Source organism: Euleptes europaea, chromosome 13 (assembly GCF_029931775.1).
Source record: "Euleptes europaea isolate rEulEur1 chromosome 13, rEulEur1.hap1, whole genome shotgun sequence".
Classification (NCBI taxonomy): Eukaryota; Metazoa; Chordata; class Lepidosauria; order Squamata; family Sphaerodactylidae; genus Euleptes; species Euleptes europaea.
The window spans coordinates 53,683,674-53,706,508 of record NC_079324.1 but is presented as its reverse complement, the minus strand read 5'-3'; the positions used below and the strand labels follow the sequence as shown (position 1 = coordinate 53,706,508).

At 44.8% G+C, this 22,835-nt stretch overlaps 1 protein-coding gene across 1 annotated transcript; it reads right to left on the bottom strand.

The window, feature by feature from the left end:
• Positions 1–1,459: 1,459 nt before the first annotated feature.
• On the bottom strand, positions 1,460–19,363 carry PGAM5 (PGAM family member 5, mitochondrial serine/threonine protein phosphatase). Its single transcript, XM_056859581.1, has 6 exons — positions 19,083–19,363; positions 9,833–10,011; positions 8,311–8,436; positions 4,679–4,767; positions 3,611–3,744; positions 1,460–1,657 (listed from the first exon to the last, which is right to left on the bottom strand). Exons 1-6 carry the CDS (start codon positions 19,361–19,363, stop codon positions 1,507–1,509), a joined length of 960 nt encoding a protein of 319 aa, XP_056715559.1. The 3' UTR covers positions 1,460–1,506.
• Positions 19,364–22,835: the final 3,472 nt, after the last annotated feature.

Below are 22,835 nucleotides of genomic sequence, written 5' to 3'. Positions count from 1 at the left end.
TTGTCTTGCAATTAATTGAAAATGTATATTCATTGGTAGATTCAGACCAAATACCAAAGAGAAGCTAAGACAGCTGTCTGTGGGGCCCAGGAAGCATCTCAATTCTTACCTCCACCGTAAACTTAACCAGAAAGTTTTAGGAGACGTACACCTTCCGTCATCTGGTGTGTAGGAATAATTCCAATCTTACAGGACTGATGTATGGACAAGAAAGTCAAGAATGACATTCAATGAGGACTGTTGCTTCAACGACTCTTAGGACAAAATTTTTATTTTTGTTCAGGCATTTTACAAAGTTATTCATAATTTTTTTTTGCATTGGTTAAAGACAGACCACCACCATTTTTCACAAGCACAGAAGAATCTTAATCCCACCCCCCTCAAACTGGTCCTGGGTCACATTTCTAAGTGTGCACCAAGTTGCGAGGCAAGAAGCTTCCCCAAGAACTGTGTCACCTACCTCAAGTCTGATTCAGAAGTATGCTGGATTGTGCTCTTAAGGGGGAAGAGGTTCACTCAATTATTTTTTAGTTTAATACAATAGCACCAAGTGGACTCAGATGTGCTCTCTAACCTAAGGTGACCGAACAATGCAAGTAGTCAGCCACAATGGTTGGGCCGGGCCTGGTGGAAGCTTTAGCCTAACGGTGACGGGACATGTGTAAGGCAAAAGGGCTCACCTGTTTAAAAGATTTCAGCTGTGGGGGGTGAGAGAGGAAAGGGCAGTGGCATTTTGTCTTTGATCACCTTTACCCAAAGTAGCACAGAAGAGTTAATCTTCCCAGACACCATTTAGTTTACATGAAGAGGTACAGGGGAGAGGAGACACTGCTGCCCCATAATCTTAGTTTCTTTTCTTTTATAATATTCTTACCAGATGCAGCTGATAGGTGCAGGAAGAGTTAGAGAGAGCAACAGCACACAAGTCCTAAAGCTATTAAAAGTTCAGCTACGCTTGGACGCAACGCCACTCCCCCCTCCCACAGGTCCAGCCTTAGTATTTACTTAAGACACCACAATCGTTTGTAATTTACTGATGGAATAAAGAATGGGTACTTGCTCTCCCAGCAGAGGGAGAAAGAATCCTCTGTGCACAGGAAAAAGCTTTGGTTAGAAGCCAGAGGAGTGCTCCTATTGCAGCAAAGCAAGGCTTACTCTCATGTCAGCTCCTAAGTAGGTAGATCCCTGTCTTTTTGTCTCCCTTTAGTCAAGCACTGGTGCAGCAGTTCCATTCACTTCAATGGAGCGGGAGAGTCCAGCAAGTTGACCAGAGGATGTCCAGCAGCGCTTGGCGGATTGCGTCAACAATGCCGTGTCTCCATGTGTGCCCTTTTCCATGCCGGAAGGAAGGCCTTCGCGCTGACGCGGAAGTGAGGCAGGGGGTAGCTGTTTTGTTAAGCAGAGTTTTGAAACGCAATATCCTACCAAGCCACAGCTTTCAGCCACAGCTGCATGTGTGCAGAGGTGGTCTCCAGGTGGCTCCAGAAAGATCATCCTTGCGCTCACTCAGGTGCGTGTGATTTTCTCTGGAGGCATAAACCCCGTGTCCCCGAGCATTCGAAGCGCCACTCTGCCGCTAGGACGGATCACCAAGTGAGTGATGCTGCCGTTGTTGAGAGACATCCGAAGCCAGCCTTCAGGAGGAAACTGTAACGCTCTACACATACGCACAGAGAGGGGGAAAAGCAGTTACTGTCATGATCTGAACTAATCCAGAGGTATTTATCAGGAAGCCAATAGTTCTGTTTGCACACATCAGACCAGGACAACTCTGTGAGAGAGCTTGAAAGTTGGTGTGCTGGTTAAATGCATCCACCACACACAAGCAGACACCCCACTGCTAATTTTGCATTTAACTTAACAGATGGGCATGATTACCGGGAAAGGATGTCAAGTAGTTTGTGGGTTTTCTCACATACAAGATAGAAGGCGCTAGTAAAAGCTAACAGATTTACATTTTACAGTACTGGACCTAATGCTTAAAATGATTTCCAACCTCTCTGTGTGGGGTGAGAGCCATGATCTGATGAGAGGTTACAGAAGAACAGTCCACTGCACAAAGGCCACGCTTCAAACCAAATCTGTACCTAAAAAGGGGCCACCTGTAGTAGACATTAGGTAACCTCTTGCCTTTGATTTCAGGTCTCATTTGAACACATTGCTAGGATAGGACTGAAGTTCAACTACCTGCCCACCTGCCTCTTCTCAACTTCTGTTAATTACTAAAAAAGGCAGGTGGGTGTTTTTGACACAAAGCATTTTCTGCCTCAAAAGGGGGCTGGAGTGAACATGCTGTTTAGTATAAAGTTACTGCTTCTAGGTGGCTCCTGCAATCACATCAAATATGGCATACTGAACACAATCTTAAATTCCTTTAACAAATGCATGAGCATGCTAGGTTCTGTGACTCAGTCTATTTGCAGAAGTGCTCCTCAACACATTTCCATTCTCCAGAGCTTCAATACAAGACCATTCAGAGCACACAGCATAACTACAGTTACCCCTGCACTGTTTTTGCCTCCTTAACCATTACAACAGCTCTCGCTGCTGTCCTTCCAACACAGGTAATTGTCTGTTTACACCTTCAGCATAGTTCCAAGAAGGCACAGATGTGCAGTTTTGCTGTGCTGCACGTGGCAGAGTGAACAGGAAACAATGCCAGGAACAGTCACTGCTTCGCAAAAGGTGTGTTGAGAAGCCAGGAGGGAAAGCCCATTTAGGAGCTAGAAGGTTTCTGAGCTGTATGATCAATAATTAATTCTTATCCTGTTTCAACTATGCTTTTTTGTATTGTTTAATGTGAGATGTTCTGGCTGTTCTAAAGAAATTTATTCTGACTCTCCAAGGCAGCAGGCACCTCCTGGACAGATCATTCAGAAAGTATGGGGGTCTAGAATGTTAATAATACAGGTTGAGTTTCTACCCTGTTAATAATACAGGTTGAGTATCCCTTATCTGGACATCTGATATCCAGACTGACCCGGCATGCAGGCGTTACGCACAGGCCCTCTGCACGCCAATTTAAAATATTGTTTATACACATAGCCTGAATGTAATTTTAAAGTGTATATAACACAAATATAAAACATAAATGAATTTTGTGTTTAGACTTGGGTCCCATCCCCAAGATATCTCATGTATATGCAAATATTCCAAAATATGGACCACTTCTGGTCCCAAGCAGTCCGGATAAAGGATACTCAGCCTGTACGGCACTGTACAGAATACCAGGAGACAACCTATTACTTTGGTAGATGATTTGGAACTTCTGCAAGCCAGAGCAAGAGGAGAAAGCTTTATGTCCTCATGCTTTTCCACTTTTAACATCAAAATTAATTTAGTATGGAAGGACTGTTATTTTGAAATCCCTACTCAAAAACAGGGATTAGAGCACAAGCTTAAAAATTAATCCGGCAATCATATGTTGTGTGGGCAGCTGTTCATACAATAGTGGGCACTGATCCTCGCCAAATACCTCAGACCTGCAAAATGCATCTGATTGCCCAGCGTTAATTGACTGCTGTGCAATGCCCTAACCCAATTGAAGAGCCACTCTCTCTGCAGGTACTCTTCCCACCCACCCCACCGATTATTTCAGTCCCATAATTACCTGCATACTATATACCGGATGACATTGGCGTGACAGACAAAGATTTCGTAGCTGTCCTCTTCCTGCTTCACGTCAGCTCTGTGAATGTAGTTTCGAAATGCAGCTTCGATGCGAGCCCCATCTTCATAATACTGCTGAGGGCAGACGGAAGGTCATTTGGCATGGATATATATATTTAAAGAGAATGTTTTTTTCATCTTCACCTTTCAAGGTGAGAGTCAGAGGCTGAAAAGTATTCGGTCTTTTCCGGTCAAACCCTAAGGACTATTGGCCACACTAAAAATTTCTGGACTGTGACAACGCAGTCCACAGGGAGCTGCCTCTCAAGACAGGAGGCTTCAGATGGTACTGAATGTAGTGACCCGCCTACTCACAGGGACTACAGGACTCTCAACATACTAGGTTTGCAGGTACTGAGGGCCCTCAATGACCTTCAGGAAGCAATTTCATACACAGAGACACTGTCCTTCAGTGCTAATCCTCTGAAGATGCCTGCCACAACTGCTGGCGAAACGTCAGGAAAGAAAATACCAAGACCACGGTCACACAGCCCGGATAACCTACAAGAACCAATTTCATACATACATCTTCTTTCCTTATATTCTTTGATTTACAAAGGTCACAGAAGAGCAAGACTTAAGGAGAGGGGCTATGGCTCAGTGGTAGAGCATCTGCTTGGCATGAAAAAGTTCCCAGGTTCAATCCCTGGCATCTCCAGTGAAAACGACCAGGCAAGTAAGGTGATGTGAAAGACCCCTGCCTGAGACCTTGGAGAGCCGGTCTGAGTAGACAACACTGACTTTGACGGACCAAGAGTCTGATTCAGTATAAGGCAGCTTCATGTGTGACCTTGACTGGTGTGGGCCCCATTCACTGGAATAAAAAGCTACTCAGCTTCCAACCCAGGCCAGATTAAGAGACAAATGGGATGTGATTTAAGGGAATCGGCGCTCCAGGAACACATGTTCAGTGGGTCCACACAAGACTGAGAAAATCTGCCTTAGCTATTTTGAAGAACTGCACAAGATTACAACGCTGCCGTAGCAATTAGTCATCCAAAACTCTTACCACAGCTTCCGGCTTCCAGTGAGAGATGGGAGGGTTTGGCTCAATAGGAGCTCCCTCACGCAGCAGGTCAGTGCTCACTTTCTTCACCCCTGAGGAGCAAAACACACGAGCGTTGCAAAGCAAGCCTCTGCGCCCAGACGTACATCGCAATTTCTGCAAGAGACTTTTTCAGCCTCTCTTCAGGTGCCACCCCCAACACAAAATCCTACAAAGGCCATGGGATTAGCAGACACGGTCTGTTGACGGGATCCTACCCTATCTTAGCCTATCATTGCCTTTCCACTCTGTCCTCCTACAGCTTCCAACACCACCTCTTCATTTTATTTAAAGCAGTTATATCTTGACATATAAGTCCACAAAGCCGCTTCTCACTCACCAATAAGCCACACTACATTCCCTAAGGTTTCTCTGTGGTTAAGAATATAGGAATATAATAAGAGCCCTGCTGGATCAGACTAGTGGTCCATCTAGTCCAGCATCCCATCTCATACAGTGGCCAACCAGTTCCTCTGGAGGTCCAACAATGGCACAGAGGCAGAGGCCTTCCCCTGAAGTTGCCTCCTGGCACTGGGATTCAGAGGTTAACTGCCTCTGAATGTGGAGATTCCTGTAATTTGAGCTTTCACAGGTTTGCTTTATCAAGCTTCTAGTGGTTTCATCAGTGTGGAGCCAGTGTGGAATAGTGGTTAAGAGCCGTGGTTTGGAGCAGCGGACTCTGATCTGGAGAACTGGATTTGATTCCCCACTCCTCCACAGGAGCGGCGGACGCTAATCTGGTGAACTGGATTTGTTTCCCCACTCCTACACACTAAGCCAGCTGGGTGACCTTGAGCTAGTCACAGCTCTCTTAGAGCGCTCTCAGCCCCACCTACCTCACAGGGTGTCTGTTGTGGGGAGGGGAAGGGAAGGTGATTGTAAACTGGTTTGATTCTTCCTTAAGTGGTAGAGAAAGTCGGCATATAAAAACCAATCCTCCTCCTCATGCATTTTTGACCATCACTAGCATCCACTCCTAAAGGCCCACAGACACTCCAGAGCAAACCTAAGGTGGAGCTCCTAACCTTTCTAGCCAAACCTGTAGGGCACATTGCTGTCACTACCTGGGATGACGTTATTATCTTCCTTCTCCAAGGCTTGACGTTCAGTGGTGTTTTGAAATCTTTCCTGTATGACAGCTGGTCCTTGTTTTGCCTCCCCACTACTGAGTGTGCTGTATTGCAGTCATTCTTTGTTCCTGAAAGCCATCCCAAGTGTGCACATATTTGTTTTAATGTACTCATGCTAGCTGTATGTCATGAAACCTTTCGAGTCCTTCATCAGAGCATGTCTTAAATGGGGACCTCCATCCTTCGAGCCTCTTGCCCCTTAAAGGGAGTTGTGCACTTTTAGAAGACATCTGTCACAGGAGATCACTAGCCCAATATCAAACTCCACCAATCAGTCTCATCGTCACCGACATTAGAGTTAGCCGACCTTTCAACGCTGGAGCCAATGTGCGTTTTGCCATAGGAAATTTCCACCAAGAACTGATTTTCAAACAACCTGGAACATGACAAGCTGCCCTCACTGATAATTGTGTTGTCTGCTCCACTATTAAAGTTACAGGAGCCACCGGAGTTACAAAGCTGGTGTCCTTGACCATATTTGTCACGACTACATGAAAATACAGTGAGGGAAATAAGTATTTGATCCCCTGCTGAATTTGCCCGTTTGCCCTCTGACGAAGAAATGACCAGTCCATAATTTTAATGGTAGGTCTATTGTAGCTGTGAGAGACAGAATAACAACAGAAAAACCCCCAGAAACCCAGAAGACAAAAGTCAGAGATTGATGTGCATTATAATGAGTGAAATAAGTATTTGATCCCTTTGCAAAAGATGACTTATTACTTGGTGGCAAAACCCTTGATGGCAATTACAGAGGTCAGTCGTTTCTTGTAGATGGCCACTAGGTTTGCTCACATCTCAGGAGGTATTTTGTCCCACTCCTCTTTGCAGATCCTCTCCAAGTCAGTAAGATTTCGAGGCTGATGTGTAGCTACTCGAACCTTCAGCTCCCTCCACAGATTTTCGATGGGATTAAGGGTCTGGAGACTGGCTAGGCCACTCCAGGACCTTAATGTGCTTCTTCTTGAGCCACTCCTTTGTTGTCTTGGCCGTGTGTTTTGGGTCATTGTCATGCTGGAATACCCATCTTCGACCCATTTTCAATGCCCTGGCTGAGGAAAGGAGGTGCTCACCCAAAATTTGACGATACATGGTCCCGTCCATCGTCCCTTCGATGCGGTGGTGTCCTGTCCCCTTAGCAGAAAAACACCCCCAAAGCATAGTATGTCCCCCTCCATGTTTGACGGTGGGGATGGTGTTCTTGGGGTCGTAGGCAGCATTCCTCCTCCTCCAATCACGGCGAGTTGAGTTGATGCCAAAGAACTCGATTTTGGTCTCATCTGACCACAACACTTTCACCCAGTACTCTTCTGGGTCATTCAGATGTGCATTGGCAAACTGCAGACGGGCCTGTACATGTGCTGTCTTGAGCAAGGGGACCTTGCGGGCTCTGCAAGATCTCAGTCCTTCACGGCGTAGTGTGTTACCAACTGTTTTCATGGTGACTATGGTCCCAGCTGCCCTGAGATCATTGACAAGTTCCCCCCGTGTAGTTCTGGGCTGCTCAATCACCGTTCTCATGATCACTGCAACTCCACGAGATGAGATCTTGCATGGAGCCCCAGACCGAGGGAGGTTGACAGTTAGGGTTAGGGTTGTCACCTTCTCACCAAGCTGCTTGGCAATAGTCTTGTAGCCCAGTCCAGCCTTGTGCAGGTCTACAATCTTGTCCCTGACATTCTTGGACAGCTCTCTGGTCTTGGTCATGGTAGCTAGTTTGGAATCTGATGGATTGATTGCTTCTGTTGACAGCAGAACCCTAACCTGGCTGGTTGATAGGGGATCAAATACTTATTTCACTCATTATAATGCACATCAATCTCTGACGTTTGTCTTCTGGGTTTCTGGGGGTTTTCCTGTTGTTATTCTGTCTCTCACAGCTACAATAAACTTACCATTAAAATTATGGACTGGTCATTTCTTCGTCAGAGGACAAATGGACAAATTTAGCAGGGGATCAAATACTTTTTCCCCTCACTGTAAGTCTAGTTATTGCTCTGGTTAAAGGACAGGGCAGGCCAAACAAACAGTACTTAACTGTTCCAGACTGAGCATGCAATCAGTTAGGACAAAACCATAATAAAGCTTAAGTGGGAGGATAAGAGTCCAAAAAGTGAACTAAGAACAACAACAAAAGAGTGCAGATAGGAACTTGCAGCCTTTTCCTTCATTTTCAGCTCACCTTTTTGGCCTTTGGAAAAGTTTATTATGTGACCAGGGTTTGTCACAAACGGGTTGGGTCTTCTACATGCAAAAGGGCTGTTTATGCCTTGCAATGTGCCATGAGAAAAAAACTTGATTCAAAGCTGTTCTTCCCCTTCCCCAAGCAGAAGCAAGATGCAGAACTGCACACATGCTTTGGTCCAGCGCTTTGTACAGCATCCAACCTGCTGGTTCTAGATTACAACTGGCTGAAAGGCATACAAGAAATTTAGCAGAAATTATACCCCGACAGGAGTCACTCACCAGGAAGATGCTTGCTGATGATGTCGGTTGTTTCAGATGCTCTGGTCATAGAGGAGTGTACAATTTTATCAAATTTCAGTCCCAAGCTTGCTAGCCTTTTTCCTGTCAGCTCCGCTTGCTCACGGCCTAAGGAGCAGGATTACGTATGAGTTGCTAATATTTTCAGCTATTTTGGCACTTTTCACAGAAAAACAACACTGGAATAGCATCTACCCCTTTTGTCTATACACAAAAATATGCAGCGTTTTCAGAATAAGAATTACCACTCTCACTGCTTGCATTCTTCATCCTCCTGGATAAAAGAAACTGTTACACCTATTCCCAAGCCTAAGCAAGATTTCATGCAAGTATGTTGTTTTTCTTGATACTTCTCTCACAACCCTTGTTAATTAATAAAGGGATTGCATCATCTACTACCAGTTGCAAGATATGGAGATTAGCATGAAGCTTGTTTTCCTAAAGGTATAGGGAAGGTTCCTTGCTCTTATTCCAAGAGTTCCCACTCTTAAAGATGATCATCCAGGCTTGACAATAATGAAACATTCAAAGAACAAGTCACCATTTCTCAAGGAGACAGAAAAGGCAAACAGTGGTGTGGGCCCACTGGGAGAAAAAACCAAAAGCAACAACAAAAACCTTTATTAGGACCAACTAAAACCTCACAGATAGGGAAGGCAGCATGGTATAGCCCGATCTCATCAGATCTTGGAAGCTAAGCTGTGTTGGTACTTGGAAGGGAGACCACCAAGAAGGAAGACTCTGCAGAGGAAGGCAATGCCAACCACCTCTGCTTCTCAGCTGCTTTAAAAGCCCTTGCTAGGGTTGCCATAAGTAAGCTGTGGCTTGATGGCAGTTTACGCACACACTGCCTCACCCATTTAGCACTGAGCTGGATGGTAGTAGCTGCATGCACTGCCTTGGCCCCTTCTCCAGCATTAAGAAAGCACATGGACTTTTATACTTTGGGGTGGAGCTCTGCGTTGACAATCTCTCCCACCACTACTCCTAACAGCTTTACTCAGCAATATGCTACACACAGAGCTGAACCATGGGATTTGCCTTTGTAACTAGTTCTGACCCCTAGTTTTAGAGGATAAGGGAAGAAGCTAGCACTGATCCAAGTGTTGTTTTATGTGCCCTACTAAACTGATCTTCTGTTGCTGAATACTGTTTTTATGTCTGCGATGGATTTAGTGTTTAGATCATTTTATTTTCACTTCGTGAACCACCTCATGCAGGTCTCTGGAGAGGTTGCCTAAAATTTTCTACGTAAAATAAACCACAATTAAGTGTCTGGGCATGCAGAGTGCAAGTGATTGCTCCCAGAGTAGTAGTTTACATGGCTTATCTACTATCACGCTTCAAATACCTAAATAACACAGGAACAGACTTTGTTTCTAACGTAGGTTCAAAGAATCTTCACAGGTTGTAACACAGATCCTATAGGTTCCGTTTGACAGCAAGCACAAGGTCTCTCCGGTATGAAGCATGCAAAATCCAGCAAAGTTCCAGACATACACACCCAAATGAGTCAGAGTTCTGTCTTTATCCACTTGCCCATCCAAGTTGTACTGTGAGTGGCGTATGAGGAATATGTGCCTAGTAGCTTTTGCTTTATAGTGGTTTAGGCGAGATGAGAGCTCCTGTTCCCCAGTCTCTTCATTCTTCTTCTTCAGATTAATAAGAGCCACAGGTTCTCTCCTGAAAGCAATTTTAAAAGTTATTGCCTTGTACCAATACACACTAGGGTGACTGAACACGCTCAGCTGTATTTGTTTTGGTGGTACGGGTTCTTGCAGCCAAGTACATGAGCTACAACTTGGACTACACCAACATCTCCAATCACCCTTCAGACAATTCTCAAGTGTCACTGGTCACTGGTGACCAAGGTCAAGATAATTCATACTACACTATTCCCCATTACTATACATGGCTGTGAAAGTTGGACAATGAAGAAAGCTGATTCGTTTGAAATGTGTTGGAGGAGGATTTTATGGATACCATGGACCACCAAAAAGATAAGTGGGTTCTAGATCAAATCTGAACTGTCCCTAGAAGCTAAAAATGACCCAATTGAGGCTATTGTACTTCGGTCACATTATGAGAAGACTCACTGGAGAAGACAATAATGGTAGGAAAAGCTGAAGGCAGCAAGAAAAGAGGAAGACCCAACATGAGAGGGACTGACTCAATCAAGGAAGCCATGGCCCTCAGTTTGCAAGACCTGAGCAAGGCTGTTAACAATATGCCATTTTAGAGGTAATTAATTCACAGGGTTGCCATAAGTCAGAAGTGACTTGACAACACTTAGCCCACAAACACCTCCATTAATTGGAGATGGGTTGATGGCAGAGCATCTGCTTGGCATGCAGAAGTTCCCATGTCCAATCCTCGGTATCTCCAGTTAGAAAAAAAGAAAAAGATAAAAATGAGGTACTAAATGATATGTAAGTCAACAAACTGAAGAGCTGCTGCCAGTCAGAGTAAATACTGACTAAGCTTGATAGACCAGTGGTCTGACTCAGCATATGGCATCTATATGCATTCAAGTCTAATCTCCAAGTTTTGAAAGAGAGGACAGAGAGGGACAAGCTGGCCTGGCAGTAGTTTGCAAGCCTGAAGAGAAAATAATAAACAAAAATAAACATGAGTATCATGGTGTCATTAGTGGTTTTAGAGGTAGGGTTCTCTGCCCTGTCACAGATCTCCAAAGAACTATTTGACTTAGAAATGCCCAAAGAGCTTTGGGTGCAACCAACCCAAGGGATTTTTGACCTTTGTCCAGCACCGTGCAATATCACAATAGGATTATGCATACCAATTATGCATACCAATTAAGACATACCAATTACAAACGTGTTTCGCCATTTAGGAGGAGTTGTGAGGAGAAGCTGTTGTGAAAGAACACAGGTATGGAACGAATGTTAAGCTTCCCAGTATCTGGAACTATTAGCTGATGCATATTCATTGGACCATTAATGCAACAATCTGGTTGCATTATCTTGTGCCTGATCTGTAGTAAAAAAAATAATAATCCAGACTGATAGTGCTAGAAGCTAAAACCTAAAGACCTTTAATCCCTCACTTTGCTTATACCAGCTCATTTTTCATTTCCCTTTGCTGTCTTGGCTTTTAGCAGTACAGCAAAGAGAGTTCTTGGCACTAAATTTCTTGGGTCTCAAAATTTTATTAAGCACACAAACAGATCTTATACGAGAACCACTAATCTCTTTAGTTTGCGGAATAGAATTAGGTGGCAGCCAAAAAGCCTACAACAAGGGATTTCCACCACGGTACATGCCCAATCTATATTTGAGGTTTGCTGGAAAGTAGTTCTATACTAGCACATCCATCTATTTATCTTCTACTTAGTATTCCACTATGTTGAAAAACTAAAATATAACAAAATATAAAATATAATCTGCCGCCAGCACAGCCATCCCACAGGGTTTTCCAGGAACAGAAAGCCTGCGTCGGCGTGGGGGGGGGGGGAGCATTCCTGGGGGTGGAGCTGCCTTTAGCCAGCTTCCACAGCCCTTTCGCCCTGGGAATGTCCCCATGAGTGGCAGCAGGGCTGTGCCACCTTTTTTGGTGGAGCAGCCTCGCTTTGTGGCATTTCCCCCCTTTTTTCTTTATTTTACTTTTTTTAATGCTTTTTTGGCTCCACGGTGAAGGGAAAGCCTCTGAGGAGGTGGTACAGCTCCGCTGCTCCCAGCTGCCATGGATCTACCCCCCCTTTCAGGATTGTACTTGAAATGTGCGAACATATAATATGATGGTTAGGATCTATCTTTCTTAATCCCCAAGGTGACATCATTGCAAATACACGCAGTTGCTATTTAACCCAGTCACATTTACCAAGAATATCTTATGTCCCAAGCCAAGCAGCGTCCTTCATATTTATAAGTATTCCTTTACACAAATTATAACAGACAGGCTGGAGATAAGAAAGCGTGGGCAGGCTTCCAAAACCATGCTTTTAAAAAAGTTACAAAATCAAAAGCATTTTGCCAGTTTTTCTAAATGGTTTGGCTTTGGGGGGTTTTTACACTGTGGAAAGCAATGAACAGCCTCAGAAGCTACTACATTGTGTTCAGTATGTCATGCCAGACTCTCTAGTACTATTTATAAAATTGTTTATCATGACAGTATAGAAGTGATTCATCTGTTATTTTTTTCCTCCCCCATTAATTCTTGCAGAGTAACTTCCCCTCCCTGGCTTTCGAGATCAAGCTAAACTTTTCTCCTCAAGCTAAGATGAGGGACTCTTCCATATTTCACAGATTAGTCACAGGGCATGTCTACTCCTTTTGGTACCTCAAAGACAAACAAATTTATCATGGGATTGGTTTTCCCATGAGCCAGAGCCATTTTGCTAGATGAAGTGTTACACTCAGCTAGCAGAGATTTATACCCAGAGCTACAAACAGCAGAAGGGTAGGGGAAGGGAATTACAAGGACAAAGTATGCTGTGTTACATTGCAGAACACAGGTTCAGAACAATGGACAAGTTCACAAGTTCAGAACAATGGACCTCCCGGGGCTGAATAGGGACATAGGATGAGATGCTGATTCTCAATAAAGACCTGGCCTACTGTGTGCAGTTCTGGAGGTCTCACTTCAAAAAGGACGAGGACAGAATGGAGCCGGTGCAGAGGAGAGTGACGAGGTTGATCAGGGGCTTGGAGACAAACCAATCTATCCAGTTTAGCCAGTGTAAGTGATAGAAAGGCATGGCCAAAACACAATACTATGAATCAAATGAGAGGAAATACAAGGGAATGAAACAACAATGGACCACTCCTTAGAAAAGCAAATTAGTCCCTGCAAGAAACCCCGGTGCTAAACTCGGTCTTCTCATATCCATCCAATAACATCACAGAACCCCTTAGCCATACTGCCAAGGTTCATCCACCTGCACATTATTTACACGCTACCATATGCCCACAATGCCCTTCTGTCATTTACATTGGCCAAAATGGACAGTTTCTCTGCAAAAGAACAAACAAAAATAATCAGAATTCACATTCTGCTGAATGAATGATGCAAAAAGTACTTTTTCCTACTCAAAAGTAGCATCCCTATAGAATTAGGCATATATTTAGTATAATTTGAAGCGGGAGACACATTCCCCCCCCCCCAGGAGGTTAGTTGGGAATCTATAGTGCTATGCCACAGAGAGGAATAACCAGGGTATCAAGATGTCACCACATAACTAGTCTGTAATAAGCCTATCACTTACATTCACCCACACTTCCCACAACAAGCCCCAGCCCCAGCCCGCTAGGAAATTAAAAGCCTGAAGGAATTTTGGTCATATTTAGTGTTATTAAACTGTGGAAATAATTTGCCTGCATATCTCCAGAGAGGAGCTTAATAAAAACCAAAGCTTAGACTTCCAATTTCCAAAACCTCAACGCAACCATGTTCTAAAGTTTATCCTACATCATTTTGAACACTTGGAAGACAAAGTCGTGCCATAAATTCAGTCCCCAACTCTGAAGGTGAACCCAAATGGCATCTCCAGAAACAAAGGAGCTAATACAGAAATCTATGCAAAGTTATTATTTGGGAGATGACAGTTATGACCATCATTCTTAAATCCTCAAGTAAAAAGTGCTCTCTCTATATATACAACCTATTACTGGGGATTCAAGGATCTAAAGAAATTAACAGCAGAGTTGTCAAAAAATGTATTAAATTAGAAATAAATTATGTTTGATGGGTTATATCTTAGAAGGATTGTTTTTAAGGACAGGGGTGTTTAAACCAAAATTGTAGGTCTACACTAATTTAAATTGCCTTGGATTTTAACTGAATGAATCCTCTTCCTACGGGAGATTATTAGTACACTGCCCAATTTCCATCCTCCACCCCAGGCACAACATCATTTCAACCACCAAGGCGCAAATGTAAACAGCAGCTCACACTTCATTAGGGCTCACTCATACTACAGTTGTGCCCTGAAGCAAGGACAAATTGCGGGGAGTAGCCATGTTCCTTCACAGCAGCAAACAGACAGAAAAACACAGTTGGGATTCCTAATATTAATTAGATGCGCTGTGTTTGCTGTATTTATTGTTTGCTGCAATATGAACAGATGTTTTGTTTTTGAAAAGTATTCTGTCATATACATGCAAGCCATCCTCCTGACTGTTTGCAAGCCCAAACCACAGACACACACTATACATGAGCTGTTTGGGGAGGGGTTTCAGTGGAAGATAATAAATTAAAAACTCATTTTATCCAGCAACTTGAATTACCGTACACAGATCTTTCATACAGATTCTAACTAGACCCATACCTCTTTAGCATCATGAGCCTTTCAACCATACCCTGGTGCTATGTACCACCCAGCAAATTAGATTCCAGCATGGTGAAGTGGGTAGAATGTTGGACTTATGACTAGAGAAAGACTCAGGTTCAAATCCCCACTCTGCCACAAAGTTTACTGGGAGACTTGACTAGTCATAATGTCTCAAGGTTGTTGCGAAGAAAGAAAAATTAGGAATCAGAGCCCTTTACAGGAAGAGATGGCATTAAAATGTAAATGCATATATTTTCAGGCACCCTGAGCCTGTGAGATAAACTGGAATACAAGTTACACAACTCATACCAAGGATCATATTCACACACACCCTGTTTTAATTATTTAAAGTGCAAAGGCAACCATGCAATGCCACACTAAGAAAAGCCAATGCAGATTAGAATCCACATTTCAACCATATGAGCAGTTGGAAGGATTAAGTAAATCCTGATTGTTAGTACCAGGTGATAAGGGTGCTATTTAACAGAGGCAGACAGTTGAATTAGATGATCTTGAACACACACTAAAAAACTTGCAGGAAAACACAGAAAAAGAATATGTGTGTGCCAAAGTTTTTCACTCATCTTTATAGACACTGCAATCATAATAATAGTTTGGTATCGTAAAGGGCTTAATTTAGAATGCCTGTTGATCCAGACACAGGCATAGCATATTATTTGACTAAAATTTCTTTAGCTGGCTGGGTAACAGCCATAACCCACCCAGAATAAATCACGGACATACCTCCAGAGTGGATAAAAATCAAATGCTTTTAAAAATAAAATGGATTTTTACAAAATTAAATGTAATTTTTAAAAATTACAAGTCTAGTTAATTATAGATATAGAGGAGCCCCGTGGCACAGAGTGGTAAGCTGCAGTACTGCAGTCAAACGCTCTGCTCATGATCTGAGTTCGATCCCGACGGAAGTCGGTTTCAGGTAGCCAGCTCAAGGTTGACTCAGCCTTCCATTCTTCCAAGGTCGGTAAAATGAGTACCCAGCTTGCTGGGGGTAAAGTGTAGACGACTGGGGAAGGCAATGGCAAACCATCCCGCAAACACAGTCTGCCTAGTAAACGTTGGGCTGTGACGTCACCTCATGGGTGAGGAATGACCCGAGCTACCTTTACCTTTTGATATTAGATATGCAAATCCTACACATGCAGTGCAACCCTATGCAGTGTCACACCCCTTTAAAACCATAGAAGTCAATGGGTTTAGAAGAGTGCAATTCCACTTAGAATCTGCAGTCTCTTAAAATTTAAGCAGTAGAACTCTTTCAAGCACAGTTAAATGCCACACTGCTATGTAATTAAAGAACCCTAAAAAAATATCCTTGAAGCGATACAGTGAGTATAGTCACCATAGACTATATTAGTGTAACCAGGCAATAATTAAAAGGAATCTCAGAACACACAAAGAACACATCCCCCCTTGCCACTCCAGAAGAAATTAAGAACATATGAATTTTCTTGCTGGATTAGACCAAGTTTCATTTAATCCAGCATCCTGCTTCACAAAGTACCCATCTAGCTGTCCCGCAAGGCCAACAGACAGGAGATAAAGATCAAGGCTTTCCACCAATGATGCTTCCTAGCACTGGTATTCAGAGGTTTACTGTCTCTGGCTGTGGAGGTTCCATTAAATCATCATGGCTAGTAGCCACTGACAGACATTTCCAACTGGCTTGCCATAGCAGGCCCACTATAAAGGGCAGGAAAGGTGAAACATGTTTGTAAGCCACCTTTTCATCTAGCCACCAATCACTTCAAAACCCCAGTACCAGTGCATTCGAAGCTGCTTATGAAGTTTCTTCTCTTTGGAAAGCAGGTAGCTTGAAACTGCACTTGTACCCAAGCGACTAATAGCCAGGCAAGCGAAATTAAAATGGGCATACGGGTTTTGGTCCTTGGCAAGGAAATTTTGAAAGGGGATTACACAGATTTTTGGAGGGGAGATCCATGCACGGCTAGTAGTCATACAGGTAGAGTATCCCTTATCCAGACATCCCATATCCAGACTGATCCGAAAACCAGACCCTTCAAGCCATCATGCCGGCAGATTCATGCTGCCTGCTTTCAATGTTTCCTCTCGCCTAAAAAAAATAAAATACAGGGTACACTGTATCTTAGGTGGAGACTGAAAGCCTGCTGTTGTTAGTCAGTTGCTGCTCTTGTTCAACAGCTGATACAGGTATTCTGGTGAGATAGTTACACCTTTGCTTTCTGATGGTTCACTGTACACGCAGTTATTAAAAAATATTGTTTAAAATTACACTCAAGCTATGTGTATAAAGTGTATATAAAACATAAATGAATTTGGGTCCCACCCCCAAGGTATCTCATTATGTAAAAGCAAAAAATCCAAAATATTCCAATATACCAGTGGTTCCCAGATTTGGCAGTACCACCCCCTGGGAGGCGGTAGGATTATCTACGGGGGCACTAAGAGGCAAGGGGGCAGCAGGGGGCTGCTAGAGGTGGGCCCCTTCAACTGTGTTGTTCACTAATTTACAATAGTGCATATGGCACCATGCTGGCAAATTTGGTGGAAGCTATCAAGGGGGCAGCAGGGGGGCACTAGAGGTGGGCCCCTTCAATTGTGTTGTTCACTAATTTACAGTGGTGCGTATGGCACTATGCCGGCAAATTTGGTGGCAGCTATCAGAATTTTTTTCCAGACTTTGAAGAGCTGGTACCACTGGATCAAGTTCATCAGTTCTGTTGAATGAATTTCAGCTAAAACGTTTTAGTTGGTTTTGAATAGATGAGCAATTGATTGTTACTGTTTTGAAATTGTATTGCTATTATCTTCTTTAGTGCATCACGCAAACCCTTGTTTTGAATAATGCTTTTTATAGGGTAGGGGGCACTGGGGTTGAGTTTGTGGAACCAAGGGGGCGGTGGCCCGAAAAGTTTGGGAACCACTGCAATACAAGAAAAGATCCGAAGTACGGACCACTTCTGGTCCCCAAGCTGTCTGGAGAAGTGATACTCAACCTGTACTAACAAAACAGAAACCAGATGTTTGATGCAAGTGGTTTTGTTTCTCCCACACCTTACCCAACGCTGCTTCCGCTTTGCCCTCAGGCAAGGGCGCAGACATCCGTAACTCGATAAACCATTTTAATGCACGTGTTTTGATTCTTCGCACATCAGAACCTAAGACACCGGCACTGAACACGGCATCCTGTTCTTGCCCCGCTCCCCGTAATTCAGGAGCCGTGCAGACGAGCATTTCAAGCCCCCTGTGTCTTCAGGAATGCACATCAAGGGCGGGTTGACGCTAGGGTTGCCAGGTCCCCCTTCACCACCGATGGGAGATTTTGGGGGTGGAGCCTGTGGAGAATGGGATTTGGGGAGGGACTTCAATGCCGTAGAGTCCAATGGCCAAAGCCGCCATTTTCTCCAGGGGGAACTGATCTCTTTTATATATATATATATATATATATAACATTTTTAATTGTTTTTTATAGTACAATAATTTCCATAATTCATTAACATAATTATATCATATAAACAATATATCGCTATTCTAGAAAACTAATTAATTCAAATATTTACACTGATTTCCCCTCTCACCTCCTCTATCTTATTGATAACTTTATTGTCACCTTTGCATTTAATTTCTAATTCAATACAGTACTTCATATATAGATCTGACTACAGTTCTTAAAATCTAAATCGTTAATCTTAACAATATTTCGACCTCGATCAATTGAATTAGAACAAAACATAACCTTCAATACTTCATATACAGATCTGACTACAGTTCTTAAAATCTAAATCGTTAATCTTAATATTATTTCGACCTCGATCAATTGAATTAGAACAAAACATAACCTTCAATACTTCATATATAGATCTGACTACAGTTCTTAAAATCTAAATCGTTAATCTTAATATTATTTCGACCTCGATCAATTGAATTAGAACAAAACATAATCTTCAATACTTCATATATAGATCTGACTACAGTTCTTAAAATCTAAATCGTTAATCTTAATATTATTTCGACCTCGATCAATTGAATCAGAACAAAACATAACCTTCAATACTTCATATATAGATCTGACTACAGTTCTTGAAATCTAAATCGTTAATCTTAATATTATTTCGACCTCGATCAATTGAATCAGAACAAAACATAACCTTCAATACTTCATATATAGATCTGACTACAGTTCTTGAAATCTAAATCGTTAATCTTAACAATATTTCGACCTCGATCAATTCAATTAGAACAAAACATAACCTTCAATACTTCCCAACGTAAATTCATTTGGACAATATATTGCCCATGCCTCCCATTCCCCCACAAATTCTCCCACAGGGGGAACTGAGCTCCCTCGGCTGGAGATCGGTTGCGACCGCGGGAGATCTCCAGCCGGCGCCTGGAGGCTGGCAACCCCCGCGTGACACGCGGCCGCAGGCGGCACGCGCGAACCCGGCCTCCCCCTCCGTACCTGTCCCAGTTGTTGTCCCAGTAGCCGCAGCCGTTGCTGCTCCTCTCCAGCCAGCCGGGGGCGGCGGGGCAAGAGGCGGCCGGCGAAGGCAGGAGCAGCAGCCCCGCGGGAGAAGCCGAGGCGGGAGAAGCCGAGGCGGGCTCCGCAGCGTCGCCGCCGGCCTTGCTCAACAGCGGCTGCGGCGGCGGCTGCTTCCCGATGGCGAGCGAGGAGAGGAGGACGGAGCCGCCCGCCAGCCCGCAGGCGGCGGCCGTCACCGCCACGACCCGCCGGAAGGCCATGGGGAGCGGGCGAGGGGAAGGCAGCGCCCGTCTGATCCGGCCGGCCGCCTCGTCACGCCCCCTCGCCGCGCCGCGCCGCCCTGCCGAGGCAGGCCCAGGCCAGGAGAGCGGGCCCGCTCCCGCCTTGGACGGAGCGCGGCGCGGGACAAGATTCCTCCGCGGCTCTGAGGGGGCGGGGGGCGGGGGGCGGGGCGGTTTTGAGCGCAGCTTCTCGAAGCCCGGGCGGGCGGAGTGGAAACGGCCCTAACGGTCTTTCAGGGCCCTAACGGTCGCCGAGTCCGGCCTGCGGGGTGTCCCTGGACGTTTGGAGCCTGTGGATACGGTTGCCAACCTCCAGGTACTAAGCGAATCCAAAACAAAGGGCGCCTCCGTGCCTGGACCGAAAAGGTTTGGAAATTAGCACGGGGATTTGGGTACAAAAATGCACATAAACAGGTTGCAAAACAGCAAATGCATCATAAGTGATGAAGCTAGAAAGGAGAAGACAAGTGTACAATATGAAAACTTAACAACTAAGTAGCTCAATATATACAAATTGACAGGTAAGTATGGAAAAGTCTTGTAGTATACATCTGGAGGTGAAAGTCCTCTTCTGGATTTCAAAGGTAATCAGTTCCACAGGATATCCAATATAGGTATAAATCCAAGAAAATGGGGGACGGCCGCTTCACATAAGTTTCTTCAGCCCCATAGTATATCCTACATTCAAATATATTATTTAAAATAGGACCAATAATTTAGCCACCAATACTCATGATATAATAAAAATATATACTTACATCCATCGCTTATTATACATTTGCTATTTTGCAACCTGTTTTTGTGCATTTTTGTACCAAATTCCCATGCTAACCTGCAGGTACTAGCTGGAAACCTCCCGCTATGACAGCTGACCTCCAGCCGATTGAGGTCGTCGGCTGGCAGGGAGGAAACGGCCGCCTTCGGCAACTGGACTCGATGGCGTTGTGAAGTGCCCTGGTTGTCTTATAGAGTCCAGTGAAGACAACTAGAAGGAGGTTAAAAAGAGCAACAGTTCTTTATTTAGCTAAACACAGACCCGGGGGTGAAATAACCCACAAATAAGATGTGCAGAGTTACTCACCCGAGAAACAAAGTAAAGTCGGTATCATTTATGCATTCGCATGGGGCAGGCCCATGGCTGCTGACAAGCAGATTGATACACAAAAGCACATTAAGTGTCTACTTCACTCTAATTAGCATAACCTATAGATATTGGCTGTTTCTAAGCAAGTTCTAGGTCTTGTGATCTTAGTAACTAGAAAACACATTCCTAAGGATGAAGGTAATTCAAAGCTCTCTACTGATGAAAGGCCGTACCAAGCACACAGAGCATGATTTGTTGGTTCATGGCTCCTGTAAAATATAAATGTAAAATATAAAGTAAATATTTATGCACACACACAGTGGAATGCAGCTGAATGTTAATTTTAAAAAAACCCAAGCAGCGCAAAAATTATTCCATGAAACAGAGGAGACCATTAAACTGATAAGATAAACCCCTAATTAAAAGCCTTGGTAAAGAGATATATTTTAGCCTTGTGCCTAAAAGAGAGTCAAGTAGGTGCCTGGTGAGCCTTGAGATGCTGCCACCGAAAAGATGGGGTGCTGCCAGAGAAAAGGCCCTGTCTCTCTCTCTTTTAAAATTGCATCTTGATTTCATTTGTGTTCGGAATCATAATGTAATTCACCAGTCTCTTAGATAAGGGGTCGGCAAACTCATTAGTCAAAAGAGCCAAATATCAACAGTACAATGATTGAGATTTCTTTTGAGAGCCAAATTTCTTAAACTATATAGGTAGGTACACTGTTTATTAACTTAATAAACTTTAATTAAAGTTTTAAGTCTTAATTAAACTATAGGTACACTGAATAAAACTTGATATCATACTTAATAGTGATCTTATTTATTGATAAAAATTAAATTGTAAGTCCCTGCCATTTTCCCCTCCCCATCTGGAGTCCTCGTCTGGAGGCCTGGTCTACCACCATAAAAGCCTATTGGTAGACCTGGCCTCCAGCTGAGTCCCATTGGGAGGCCAGGTCTATCCATTGGCTTTCTTGGCAGTAGACCTGGCCTCCGGAGGCCCATAGAAGCCAATTGGTGGACCTGGCCTCTGAAGGGGGACTTTTTCCCCTCCTTGGAGTCCAGGTCTACTGCCAAGAAAGCCAGTGGGTAGACATGGCCTCTGAGGAGGGAAAAAAGTAAGTAAGGTGTCCATAAAATTAAATCATGACAATGACTGACAAACACTTAATGTGAACAATGTGAGCAAACTTTTCTCTAGATTCACAGACGCAGTAAACACATGAGAACATAAGAAAGGCCGTGCTGGATCAGACCAAGGCCCTTCAAGTCCAGCAGTCTGTTCCCACAGTGGCCAACCAGGTGCCTCCAGGAAGCCCACCAGCAAGACTAGTGCAGCATCATTGTCCTGCCTGCGTTCCATAGCACCTGATATAATAGGTCTGCTCCTCTGATCCTGGAGAGAATAGGCATGCATCATGACTAGTATCCATTTTGATTAGTAGCCATGGATAGCCCTCTCCTCCATGAACAGGTCCACTCCCCTCTTAAAGCCCTCCAAGTTGGCAGCCATCACCACCTCCTGGGGCAGGGAGTCCCACCATTTAACCACGCGTTTTGTGAAAAAATACTTCCTTTTATCAGTTTTGAATCTCCCACCCTCCAGCTTCAGCAGACGACCCTGAGTTGTACCATTACGTGTGTCCCGGGTCGGGGGCCCCACCTCGCACCCCGGGGCTTTCCCGCCACCCTCCACTTACGGAGCTGCAGAAGACAGGGCACCACGGCCCAGCGCCGCTGCCGGGGACGTGCCACCAAAGGAAGCCCGCCCCGTCCAACAGCTGATGGGCGGAACCAAGAACCGCCGAGCCGCCCGCCCAGCAATCGCGCAGCTAGAGGGAAGGGGAGGCTTTAGCCGGGGACGCGCTGCCAAAGGAAGCCCGCCCCACCCAACAGCTGATAGGCAGGCGGGGCGTGCCAGGAACTGCCGAGCCGCCCGCCCAGCAATCGCGTGGCTAGAGGGGAGGGGAGGCTTTAGCCGGGGACGCACTGCCAAAGGAAGCCCACCCCGCCCAACAGCTGATAGGTGGCCGGGGCGGGCCAGGAACCGCCGAGCCGCCTGACCAGCAATCGCGCGGCTAGAGGGGAGGGGAGGCTTTAGTCAGGGACGCGCCGCCAAAGGAAGCCCGCCCCGCCCAACAGCTGATAGGCGGGCAGGGCGGGCTAGGAACCGCTGAGCCGCCCGCCCAGCAATCGCGCGGCTAGATTGAGGGCAAGGACAAGGGGGACCCGGCCATTCACCACGGTGGGGGGGGGGAGAGACAGCGCGCCCGCTCGCCTGCTCTCTCACGCTCTCTCTCTCTCTCTCTCTCTCTCTCTCTCAGGCGCGCCGGCTCCGCAGCCCGGCTGCCGGCGCGAGCGGGCGTT

Bases quoted from the DNA above. Each gene is read 5' to 3' on its own strand.
- PGAM5 (XM_056859581.1), bottom strand. From the start codon at position 19,363: ATGGCCTTCCGGCGGGTCGTGGCGGTGACGGCCGCCGCCTGCGGGCTG. The intron at 8,437-9,832 runs GTGTGTATGTCT...CCTGCTCCTTAG, and splicing joins CAGAACTCTGACTCATTTGG to GCCGTGAGCAAGCGGAGCTG. The intron at 4,768-8,310 runs GTGAGTGACTCC...TTTGCTCCTCAG, and splicing joins CATCAGCAAGCATCTTCCTG to GGGTGAAGAAAGTGAGCACT.